Source organism: Myiozetetes cayanensis, unplaced genomic scaffold, assembly GCF_022539395.1.
Source record: "Myiozetetes cayanensis isolate MyiCay16 unplaced genomic scaffold, myiCay2020 scf12, whole genome shotgun sequence".
Classification (NCBI taxonomy): Eukaryota; Metazoa; Chordata; class Aves; order Passeriformes; family Tyrannidae; genus Myiozetetes; species Myiozetetes cayanensis.
Genome location: NW_026086826.1, coordinates 22,025,172 through 22,038,490, shown reverse-complemented (window position 1 = coordinate 22,038,490; position 13,319 = coordinate 22,025,172). Strand labels below are relative to the sequence as shown.

General features: G+C 37.4%; 1 protein-coding gene across 2 annotated transcripts in view; it reads left to right on the top strand.

Annotated features, from left to right (window-relative positions):
- NEK7 (NIMA related kinase 7) overlaps nt 1–13,319 on the top strand; it is a 70,912-nt gene that overhangs the window by 39,668 nt on the left and 17,925 nt on the right. For both annotated transcript variants that reach the window (XM_050306896.1, XM_050306897.1), the window contains exons 6-7: nt 8,131–8,239; nt 10,475–10,582. In XM_050306896.1, the coding sequence (XP_050162853.1) occupies nt 8,131–8,239; nt 10,475–10,582 (217 nt within the window). The remainder of the gene's footprint in view (nt 1–8,130; nt 8,240–10,474; nt 10,583–13,319) is intronic.

Genomic DNA, 13,319 nt, shown 5'->3' with positions numbered 1-13,319 from the left:
GTACTGGACTGGGAAACTATGAAACGAGATTTCCAATACTGGAGATGAACACAGGGAGATTAGAGAAGAGCTAATGTGTTGCCAGAGAACAGGACAGACTAGACAAGGATCCTAGGGATAGACAAAGTTGCTGCCAGTAGGGAGAGAGCCTGGATGGGATAACTTGGAGTGGTGGGAACAGGATGTGATGAGACTCAGTGTTGAGGGTACAGCTACTCTGTGTAGAAATCGTTGCATCTGTGCTGCCTTCTTTGCCCCAGTGGTCATTTCCAAGGCAGGGAATTTGAAAGACAAAGCTTTTGTGGTTAATAAATGTTTTTGGAAAGACTGTCCTTACTTATTGGTACTGTTCCTAAGGGATACTGTATAAACCAGTTCAACCACTGCTTATTGGTGGGAATTGTAATTGCTTGTTTGGTATTTCTGACAGTCAAGCAAAAACTGTGGGTCTTGATCTGTAGAAGTATTGAGCATTCACAGCTTGATCAGTTCTGAGTGGAAACTGCTTTGAAGATGAACTGTTTCATAAAGCTATGTATGTTGAGAGGGAGGTGCTTAAACTGGTGCCAGAATTAATTAACACTTTTGATCTTAATTCTTTGCCTGTGTTCAAGTCTGTAAAATGAGAGTATTACTACTTCATCATTTCTAAGACCATTCATGAAGATAAACTTCACAAAGTTTATTTTATTAGTTTGATTTTCCAGTAATGCATACCAGGAAGCTGTGCCCCTCCCTGAAACTTATTATTAAATATAAGTTTTGAATAATGCACAATAAATAAAGCCTAGAGACGTTTTCAAGCAGCTCATTAGCTGAGTGTCATGAATGAAAGAGCAAAGGATCTTTTAAAGTAAAGAAAAAAGAACTGAAAACTGCAAGGATACACACACACACTCTCAAGGGGGAGAAATTATGGTGGCTTTAGTTCTGAAATTCTCCTCCTATGTATATTTACGTCCAGATAATTGACACCATGATTCTGGAAAAAGTATTTTTAAAGTAGTCTTTTCTGTATGTCTTTGTGTTTGTTTGGTTGTGTTTTTTTTTTTTTTTCTTGTCATCACACTGACTTATCTTGATCTCTAATTGCAAATTTTAAAACCTGGAATCTGATTGTTTGTTTTTCATCAGTATCTGTGTCTCTTACATGCTTTATTTCCTCCCCATGACTGTTGTATTTAAAGAGCAAAAAACCCCACTACCACCACCTCCATACCAAACCTCCTGACTTGAAGTGTTTTTATTGAGCATATGGTTATATTTTATAATATAGACCTGTTTGGTACTTTGCTGGAGCCACATCATTGATATCTGTTAAAAACTTCAAAATATCTTTTTCCTCAGTGTTTTTTTTTTTTTTGTGTGTGTGTTCTGTATCTCTTTTACATTAGCTTTTTTGCATCCTCACTTTTGAATAAAACTTTAAAAGATAGAATGTAGCTTGAAGAAGCCTGTAATATAATAGGATGGTGTAACACAGAGTGTGCTAATTACAGATCAAAGCTAAATTATTTTTATGTGCTTTTTCCTAAAGGAGGAACCTGGGGCTTTGAACTAGTCAGGCTAATTTTTGCCACTAATCTTTTTTAAAGCTACTAAAAAACTTTTTTAACCCCCTGTAATTGAAAAAAAAATAGTGCATCCTTATTCAGCTTTGCATGTATATATGTTAGCTGTTCAGCAGGAATAAAAGGAGGGGGCTGGTTGTTCTGAGGAAGAAATGGTCACTCTGCAGATGGGGCTGCAAAGTCTTAAAAAGTCAAGGCATAGAGCCCTGCCAAGGTAGGAGAGCAGGTTCTGATCAGCTGTTGCTCTACATGTGAGTTATTGGGGTGTCTGGCAGGTGCTGGACTGTCACCTTTGCTGCCAGCCACAGGTAACCACAGGGAGAGCAGTGGCAGCAGTTTATCATTTGCAATCTACATACATGTGCTGGCAGAATGAAAGCTGGCTGGTCCTGCAGTTTATAATCAGTGGCATAATTGGACTGGGTAATTGCCAGTCAGCTTTGTTAGTTTTTCTGTGAGTCGGCCATTGTCTGTGTCTGCCACTGGAACAATAAGAATAAGTGGGCGGATTTTCTGCTAAAATAATTAGACTGTCAACAGTGTTTTGTCCTGTGGTCAGTCCCCTTCACAGACATCACACCTGAAGCTATTGTGTAAGTACTGGCTGTACATGTAGGGAGAGTAATGGTATCAGTCAGCTGTGAAAAGTTAAATTAATAGGAAACTTAATTTAACTTATACGGGCTGTTCAGGTAGTTCTAACTGGGCAGAAAGGCTTTGGATGTTTCATCTCTGCCTTTGCCCACTGGTTCTAAATTGTCTGTGAACCTTTAAAGAGCAGGGAGAATTGAAGAATTTTGTTAAATAGTATTTCTGGGTAGTTTTCTTGTTTGCAGTGGCTTGCAAACAATACTTGGAGTTCAGTTTTAATTTTTCATGCCGTTAAGTTTGAGAATTCTCATTGTCAGTGTTTGTGCTGTATGAAAAACTTGCTGAGAACGAAGAGAAACCAAATCTGTCTGCCTTGTTTGTAGAGAGGAAAAAAAAAATTAAGATGGTAGCCTCTTTACTTACTGTGTCATGCTATTGCTTTTTATTAGGAAGTAGAGTTAATGATTCAAGCATGAGTTTCATCTCTTGATGCTGCACCAGTTTTCCTATGGGGATTTTTTGGAGAGAGGTGCTTATAAACAAATACTGTTGAATTTAAACGTGTGGCTCTGTGTTTTAAGAAGCTTTACTCAGTGGTAACATCAGGGACATGGAAAATGATGCAGTATTGGAAATTTGTTAGGAGTGGCTCTGCAAGTAGATCTAATTTCTGTAGGTGTCTTTAATTTCTTAACACTCTATGTTCTTGCTTTTTTGCATCAGCAAAAACGTTAGGTGGAACAGAGTGACTGTAGGTGGGCTGCTCAAGAAGGAAAAACTATGTGAATCCTTGCAGAGAAAGTTGCATAAAAATACATATATATAAAGCGACTTAGTTCAGAGTTTTCTAAGGACTCTGAGGTTAACCAGGAGTCTTATTAACAGTCTGATTACTAGCATGAAAGAATACATACTAAAATGGAAAATATGAAAAATTCTACTTGGATTTTTTATAAGGCTTATTTCTTGTAACTAGATGTCTTTATTTTGGTTGTGTATGAGATAATATTGTTTGAGAAGATGCTTCTATCAATTCTGTGGTGTCCTTGTGGTGTTTAACTTTTTAAAGAAAGACCAGAGTTAAATTCTAGTAACTGGTCCTTCTGATGCTCATAGGTACTTCTATTAGTACCATTATTTTATATGCTAGTTTTTATCCTGTGTCTTAGTCTTTTGTTGTTCTTGATTAAATAAAGTATATTGTATACTGAGATGACTGATAGAGGAAGATTTGTTTTTTTAAGATGTTTTTTGTGGAGTGTGAAAGGGAGAAGGTAAATATATGGTATCTTCAGTAACTGGAGATGTAAGCAACTGTAAATATAAACTGGAAAAAGAACCAGGTGAATATTTTCATTTTAGTCACTTTATTGACTGAATACTTGCTATATGTTCAGTTGGCAGATGCCAAATAGTTGGGGTTTGGTTGTTTTTTTTTTTTTTTTGTATTTGTTCACTTTTTACAACTAAGAGACAGCTGCTGCTCTTGAAATGTAGGCAAATTTGATCACGCTGTGATCAAATTGAGTGAATGAATCAGGATGTGGTGGGAAGTTCTATTTTTGTTCTGCATAGAAAGCAAAGAAAAATGGCAGAAAACTTACCATGGACTAAAGAGATGGGCAGCTGAATTCATGAAAGAGCAGAGCCAGACAAAACTCCTGTGATGCTGCATTGGTACTAGCTTTTTAAATAGAAAATAAGACTTATGTAGGTAATTCATTTCCATATACTTCAGTCTCCAAAACACAGAGATGCTGAGATTTATCTTCAGTGGTCTGTTGTTTTGACCTCCCATGCCCTTGCCAGTTGTGGTTTGTTTCTGTTGTATTCACAGAGTGAGAACTCTTGGTTGTGCTTCCCTAGTTTCCTTTTACAGCTGCCTGACCTCTTCTTTCCTCTTTCTCATCTTTCTACTGATCCATATTAAAAAGGGCTCCCAAAGAAACAGTCAGAAGCGGTCAAGAACTTCATAACGTATTACTTGAAAATTCTGTGTAATAATAATTTCTGCATCACTTTGCTTTTGAAGTTCAGATTTCTTCCAACTAGTATCTGCTGTTGAATCACTGTATTCTGATAAGTGTATGCAATAAAACGTAACCCTCTCTCACACTTTATGTTTTTGGAAGCCAGAAGCAAAGTTTTGTCATGAGAACAAAATGATGTGATCTAGAGTCTCACCAAATGGTGAAGGCGAAAGGAATCTGTTTAATCATCTTTCTCATTTCACTTGTCTCCCAAATATAGTCTTTCAGAAGGTAACTCTAGGCGACAGCCTATGCAGTGAAAAATGCAGCAAGGCCTAAAGCAGAGTAAATCACACCATAAAATCCTCTGATATACCCAAATCAGAACTGAATACTAAATTTTTTCCAAGTGTGGTTACTGAGATGTAGGCAGTCATATCTGAAATTTCGAGTTGTGTTGAAATCATCTACATTCACTGTCTACTCAAGTGCAGGAAATCCTTAAGCTTCTTATAAAATCCGCACACAGTCCTGGGTATTCTCTGAACCGTGCTTGTTAAGCCTAGGTAAAATAATTTGCTAATTGCTGTCATTTTTGCTTTTGCAATTTGACCTTTAAAACATCATCTTTAGAAACTCAGTATATTATTTCATGCTTTTATATTGACTTGAAACTTTTTTTCCCCATCTATCATTTACTCTTTTTTTTTTTTTTTAATGCCACCAAGAAACTGAATGGCATATGCTTTTTTTAGTGCAGGGCAGCTATGTTTAACTTCACCAGGATGGAAACATTAGAAGAATATTTAATTTTTCTTTTAGCAATCCATTAGAGATCCAGCAGAGTTACATTTTCTTATTAGAAAACTGCTCGGTTATGCTGTAAAAAGGGACAAAAATATGAACTGGTGATGCAGCCTGCCTGCTTTAGAGCTCTTTAAGGCATCTGATTAGCAAATTTATGACAAAAATTTCCAGTTGCATTGAATGACTGAACTGCAGTTTTATCTATACTGACATTGTGAAGACATGTCAGACAAAGTAGTTTTTTGTGATTCCATTCTCAGATGGAGATGGAAATTTCATGGGATATGGCTCTTGAAACAAATAATTCTTGCTGGAAGACAGCCTGCTGCTTAAGCATGCCTGGTATTCTCTGTTTACCTGAAAAAACACTGGCTTGCAGCACTGCCCAAATTGTTAATGCACATGTATGAGCAGTTCCCTTTTCGCCCAGTTTCAACCATGCTGAGACCTCAAACAGGATCATGCTTTTTTAATGGCACACCCGAGAAGGTCAGGGGTATGAGGGACGTCAGCACTGTCCTTTGAGCCTGAGACAGGCGGAAGAAGTGTTGAAAATGAGTAGTGTACATCAGGCTGGATTCCTCTGAGGGCACATTTGGGCAGGTAATATCAACCTGTGTACAATGGTAGATAACTTGCATTAAGTTAACCTGATGGTGTGGACCTTAGAGTGCTTCAGGCATTATCACACTAAGCAGCGAGTTCGTTCAGCGTGGGCTGTTTGTGGTGCTACTACTGTGCTCTGCTACAACAGAGGTTAAAAATCATTGTTTCAGCATCATATCTTCTGCATTTTGGCTTCCCTATAGGGAGGGAGCAAACACCACAACCGTCAGAACGGCATTGTGGGCCATTTTAAAATGGAGTTGAAAGAAAAAGATCCTGCTTTGAATACAGTTAATGTGAGCTATGTGAATTTAGTGATGCTGTTCAGCATAAAATAGGTTTGACCAAGTTTTCCATTAACTTGTGTTTCTTGTGAGAACATAAGGTTTGAAACAGAAATGGAATTCCTCTTCCTTATTGACTTTTCTCAGAATTAACAGTGCCTGCTAGACTGTTTCCTGGAAGCATACAATTTGTTTCAATAGCTAGTTTTGCAAAATTAATCTTTTTGATAGTGCAGGCTTTTCATCACGGATTTGCCTATTGATGGACAACAGCCCAAGAAAACATTGAAAATATGTATTTTCACTAAAAAGAGAGTGTGATTAATTACTAAACAAAATAATGTTCATTGTGGGTATTTTAAAGATAACTAGATTATTTTTAAATCTGTACAAGTGAAAATGGTGCCTGTTTGTTTAGTTTAAACACTGTTAGCAAATCTAGAAGCTTTTCTTCATCCTCTTTAGACAAATTCTATCGGGTTAAGTAATAATATTGATGCTTTCAAGAAGGGATTATTATCCTGCAAAATTATTAATGCCTTCAGTAGAATGAGACTGCATCTGACACACTTATATTGCATTCTTGCAGTGTAAGAACTGAAGCCAATTTTTAAGTGCACAGTCAGCTACAGTGCTACAGATGGCAAGTGAATAAAATGGTAAAACTTGTACATAAATAGTTGGAAAGTACATTGATGTACTTCAGGTACATTGGAATGGAAATCTGTAATGGAAAATCTTCCCATTTCAGACATTTTGTGAATGGTGTTTCATCACTTGCTTGTACTTACATTCAAGTTAAAAAAAAATAATAATTCAGAATGTTTAAATAAAGTACCTAGTTATAATTATGATAATTTCAGAATGCATTTTAAATCAAGGAACTATGCTTTCGTGCTCACATACTTACATGCATTGTGTATTTGTTTTTAAATGAAAAGAAACCTGGTCTCCATCTTCCTGTTGACATCAAACAATCCTCTGATATGCAAATCCAGCTATGGGGAGAACAGATACACAGGGTTTGTTTGGATTCAGTCCAAGACTGAAAGAAAATTACATTTAAAGACGTAATTTATATGCATTGCCTCATTTAAATGAAAATGCATTTTGAAATAATCCCTATAGCTAAAAACATTCTGGTGGAATGTTACGATCCTTTGTATCACTGATGCATTTGCTACAGCCCGTTTAAAACCATCTTTCTCATACTCCTGCCTGTCTCTTACATGTAAATGCAGCTGTCAAGCATGTTTTAACGTAGTATGTGGAAATATTTTTGTTTTTCCAAACTAATGTTCGTTATGTGAACTCTGTAAGGTGTGTGTGAATGCGAAATGTGTGTGTGTACACACACTGTTAAGATACACATGAGTACTTTGCTTTACATCTAAAATTTTGCTAGTATTAATGTTTAGGTATTTTCTGCATGTGTTTAACTTGAAAATCTAACATAGTACAATTTCTTTAAAAAGAGAGGCTAAATGAGCAACAATTTGTCAGTTTTCTTACCTTTAGCTGCAAAATTTAGAATTGTTAAACTTGTATGTTTCAGTATTGGCTGAATTCCAGTTTTTCAGTTTGTATCTTTGGAGGACTGTGATTCCAGTTCCTGAATATAATATTTGAAGATGATGTGTGTAGCAGAGCATATTTGTTTCTCTTAAGCTTTAACAGGCCATTGAACTGTTACTGGTGATCATTTAGGTCTTTTTTTATACAGGATGGAAAATATTTGAAGAGGAGTTAAATCACTATGAAACTTTCAGAAATCAGTTCCTTTAGTCCCCTTTTATGTATTGAAAAAGTTTGTAAGACTAATCTAATCAACCCTTCTTACATGGTCTTTGTGACTGTGTGTCACTACTATTGTGTTTTTCTTTTATTTATAAAATGGGGGTATGGAAATCAGTATTGGTGTAAGGAAGTATTTAGGTTGGGAGGTTCTGTGGCACATACCTTTATATCTGACCTTTCCTTGTCCTGTGACCACTTCATTCTAGACTATTCTGACCACATTAATTCAACAATGAGGACTGCAAAATATTGTATAAATCCTTTTTTGGGATAGCGGTTTTATTGCATTAATGTTATTTGTAACTCTGTGTGATGATAAATGTATTAATATTTAAGGGAAAAGCTTTCTGTATCAAGAAATTTTATTAAACTTTTATCATTAGGTTGTGAACCTCTAGTGTTTGTGTTTTGGTTTTTTATAAAAAAAGGATTTTTGGTCTTTCTCCAGTCATTTTATGCAAGTTTTAATTTTTAATATTCACTGTCTGTCCTTTTCTCTTTAAGCATTTTAAGAAACAGAAGAGACTGATTCCTGAAAGAACAGTTTGGAAGTACTTTGTTCAGCTTTGCAGTGCCTTGGAACACATGCACTCTCGTCGTGTTATGCATAGAGGTAATACAGGATCAAAGATGATTTGTCTTTACTAAACCTTTTACTGTGTGAAAATTAAGCTGGTTGGAATCAATATTGACAGCTGACAAAATGTATGTTTCTGTAATGTTTTATAAGTAATGGAAAACTGTGACAAAAGTTCGTGGTGGTACATTTGTTGTGGCAGGCGTTTGTTTGCGGCCATGGCTTGTGGGACCAAGTTTTCCAAACAAGTGGTAGTTCTGTAAGTGATGGAGACCCTGCCACGTGCTGCTTGAATTTTCTGGCTCTTCTTTTTTGTCCTGTTCTCATTCTTCTGTACTTGCCCCCTGTCTTGCCCAGCTGTTGTTACCTGCCTTCTTGCACAGACATTCTATCCAACTCTTGCACCTATTTGTCTTACAAAAGTATTTGTCTCCTGCCATGCCTAATGGTGATGTACAGGTCCTTCTCCCAGTCCCTCATCTGTGTGCAGCTGTGAGTGTTTTCTCCAGTTGTCTGCTCTTCTCCACTACCACTAACCCCATCTCTGTCAGGTGCTGTGTCCCAACAGCCCTTCTAGTTGCCAGCCATCCCTGTCAGGTACTAAACCTCCTGGGCCCATTTTAAACCTCTGTACTGCTGTCTCCTCTGGGTGTTGTCTTCATTCTGCCCTGTAACTCTTGAGTCAAGGAAAACAGATCATAGTAGAGCTGCTTCTCAGATGCACAATTTTTTTTTCCCCTTGGAAATCCCTCTGGTTGTGAGTTGTATGTGGGCTGTCTCTTTGGGTTCAGCGGAAATTGGATGTCTTAGGTTGGTGGCTTCCTTCTGCTGGGATGCAGAGCTGCCTGAAGGCAGCAGCCCCTCAGTCTCTGCTGGGCTTTGTGATTTGCAGCTAGAAATGTTGCACCCTTCAGCAGATCAGCTTTAGATGCCCCTGCCCCTGTAAACAGCTTTCCCTTGTGATTCTCTCTCTCTTTTTTTTTTTTTTTTTCCCCTTTATGCATTTGTACAGATGCCTGCAAGTGCAAATGATACAAAGAAAAGGACATAAAATTACAGATTCTTTCCATAGGGTACAGGTATCTTCCTCTATTGCTTTTATGACTAAACTCAGAACCAAAAGGGTATTTTAAGTTCCTTAAAATGAAATATGAACTTCAAAGCTTCTGGCAAACCTATGGCAAATCTAGTGATTGATTCCATGGTTACACACCAAAACCAATGACAATTAAAGCTGTTTTTAAGTTTAGCTATGTCCATGTTGGACTGTTACACAAAGGATGATCCAAACTCCTGAAAACTAGGTCAGATAGCAGCATAACGTAATTGCTTCTGTATTCTTCTCTAAAGCTTACAAGGTTTTGTAACTCTTTTATTTGGAACCTGAAAACACTGATGTTTGAAGGGTTATTAACCATTCCTTTCACCCTGCCCTTATTTATTCAAACTTTAAACCCCTCTTATCCAAGCGAAGTGATTTTCTTTAAGTTTGGAGCCATGGTACATTGCTCTAGAGCTGAGTATGAGCTAGACTCCCTTCCTAAACAAATAACAGGTCAGTTTATTTAGAAACAGGATAGGTACCTTGTTTAAAAATCATAAAATAAAAGTCTGTGCTGTTGTCTCTAAGGGACTGGATTAAAACTTAAACTGAATATTACTTATGAAAAATAACTATCTGGGGTATACATCATTATTTTTCTTTGTTTCTACTTGATTAGCCCAGTTCCATTGACGAGTGCAAATAACCATTCTCCTGAGTAAAACTTGCTGCCTTTTTTTTTTTTTAATGCCTGCTATTAGAGAATCAGTTACCTATTTCAAATAAATAACATCATGTCACTGTGGGTAATCTGAGCAGCAGAAGTGATGAAAAATCTTTTGCACTTTTTGAAAACATTTCTGGGCTGTTACTTAGACATAATAAGAGGTTCTATAGTTCTAGTGGAAGACTTCTGTGTAGCTTATATAAAGTAGTAATGAGCTGCCTTATATCTGTTGCTTGGCTTTGAGTGTTGGGGGTTTTGTTTTGTTTGTTTGCTTGAGTTTTTTTAAAAATATTTTCCATGGATCTTGATTTTCTTGCTTGAGTGATGTTTGCACTATTAAAGTAGTTGAAGTTCTAAATTTCAGATTCATTCTTTCTGAACAGCACCATTAAATTTTACCAACAGTAGCGGGAAATAAAATCCTCTTTCGGTCTATTATTAGAGCAGTAGCTCTTCTTGCAACCTTACTGTGACTTTTAAATTTAATTTGTTTTTCTTTCAGATATAAAGCCAGCAAACGTGTTCATTACAGCTACAGGAGTGGTAAAGCTTGGAGACCTTGGACTTGGTCGATTTTTCAGCTCCAAAACAACAGCTGCACATTCTTTAGGTAAGTTTTCTCTGAGGTACAGGTGTTGGACAGGTAGATGTTTGGTTTTTTTTTACATGGTGGAAATACTGTGCCCATTCAAGAGGAGGAAGAAAACAGTTACATCCATTGTATTGTTCTTAAACACTAGTAAAAATGTGGTCATAAAGGTCTTCTTAAATAATAATAATAAAGAAATGGTCAGCACCATGGACAAATACAGAAAAGCTGTAACACTGAGGCACTACTTTCATCACTACGGCTCACTGGGTTTTCTCCCCACTTTGTTTGAATCATCTAATATATATTTCTGCCTCTGAACAAGTGTTTCCTAAAAATGATAAAGTAATACTTACAGTGCCTATGTTAGAGCCATGGGAGGACACACAAAGAATTGTTTTTGCTCAGATACTGATCTTTCTAATTAGATTATGAAATAGAAGGCTTCTCAGATTAAAATATGCCATATTTATCCTCATCTCTTAATTTAGCTTTAGATTTTCCCAGTTACCAGTAGAACATGGATGAAGAGAGGATTGCTGATAGTGTGTTTGTACCACATTTGAGATGTGGGTGATACCTGTGTTAACAGCCCCAAAAAATATTTTAGAAGGGAAACTTTTGATTTTTACTTCCCTGTGTTCCAGAAAGCCTTTTGTCAGTCCTTTGTGCCTTCCTGGTTTTTTACCACGTTTGCTGCATCCTTGTACTGCCAGAGTCAAAAGCAGGAACTGGACTGAGGTGAACCTCAGACACAGATGAGCAATCTTGCATCAATAAAAAAAAAGAGAGAGGGGGAGACAGCAAAGTGGTGAGACCAGACTGGAAAAGTGCTTGAGTTCCATACTGAAGATCTGATGTGAGCACGTGGCAGGGTTTTATCTCAAGTGCTGCTGTTCGTGCTGCCCTCATAACCCAGAGCCCATCTCTGGTGGCACCGTGGAGATCAACCTGTAGTTGGGTCCTGCTGCTGCCTGCAAATGGACAAGGGATGTGAAGAGGGAGATGCAAATCCTAATCTGTGGATTAGGAGCTCACAAAAAAGGCATAAGTCAGCAGTGAGGGTGGGAGAGTTAGACCTGTGTTCTGAGGCAGAAGTCAGGAAGTTAAAGAGGAACAAACTACCTCAGCCCTGGATTGTTGTGGCTTGTGGCAGGGGAATGGTTGCAAAGATTGAGCTGCAAGTTGAAAAAGCTGAAGACTGAGCCAGAGTTAAAAACAGTGTAAAACCCCCAAGCCCTTTAAAGCTCATCTTTTACAGATCAAGAATCATCCAGGGAGCAGGGGGTGGGGGGATGGCAGCTTTGTTTCTAGTGTTGGGTGCTGTGTCCTGGTGGAGGAGCTGCTATTTTTTATATTCTTTTTTCCCTGTCTCCTCTTTTCCCATTTCACTCTTAATTATGACCTAATGTCAGAATTCAACCTGGGAAAAAGGTTTGTTCAAGCTGTTAACTTGGGCTACAGGGGAGACAGTGACTTTCTGATTTATCATGTCACTAGCAGAGACCACTTCATAAAATTAATTTCTTGTGCAGTTTCTGATACTCGTTTTCTTGAAATTTCCTTCAAAGTTGTACCTTTTTATGATTCTATAAACCTTTAGTGCACAAAACCCAGTGAATTACAAACATATGTGTAGCAATTTATACTTGTTTACAGGCTTTATAAAAATTTCAGTAGCAAACTAGATTCAGGCTTTCAGAGATAAAGAAATGTACTAAAATTTTAATTAGGTACAGCTTCTAACTGCTAATTATGAATAATACTGATTTAATTAGAATACATACTGATGGTCCATTTGAAACAGATGAACTGTGCTGGACAGGGTTTGTTCATATTCTTAACTCTTTCTATACAGCCTTATCAAGATGTAGATTTTTCAATTGTGTCAAGTCTATACCTCTTAGAAAATAGGAAACCTTTCTTCCAAAGGTGCAAAGGGAAAGGAGGTTTGGTACTGTTGATTGCATACAAACTTGACAGAATTTCTTGTTTTCAGCAGAATTTATATTAGAAAGGGGAATATGGTTCAACAAAGGCTTCATATTCCTTTCCCTATGACTCTGGGGTTTTTTTGTAGTTGTTGTTTTAATGGCTGAAGGCCAGGTCTTACACTTTTCAGAGACGTGGCAGTTCTAAGGCCAGCTCATGGAAACATGCAACCATCCTTTTTTAGCCCATTCAGTGGATGTAAAAATAGTCCATATGTCAGTATTTCAATTACAGAAAGAATCACTTCAGTTCTCTGCTGTGGTTGTGCTATAAGGCTGCACAGTGTGCTGTCCAGGCAGGCACTGCCACCAGGATTTCAATACCTTCTTGCGAGGCAAAGTAGCAGATCTGCAATTTTCTTAAAATGCTTGAAAGCAAAGGATCATCTGTATTGAATTCTGGTGTTTCTTCTTGCTTTGACAACTTCTGTCATTTCCAAGAGCTGCATTGTGAGGGTTTAACTATAAACTCATGAAGATTGTAGGGAATAAAATACCTCATGAAAATATGTGCAAATACGCTTCTTTTCTCCTGTGTGTGGATTTCTAACCCAGCAGAGGGTGTGCTGAGGTGGTGGTGTGTGACACCATTCCGTGAATAAACTCCACTTTGATACCAAACCCTTCTGAGAACCTGCACCCTCAGTGTACTGGAAGGCTGACAGGGAAATCTGCAGCAGATTATTGCAGTCATCAAAGAAGCTGTATTAAAACAGCTCTTATTTTATGTACAGAGTACTACTCTTACAGTAGTTTGAAAGCTGAAG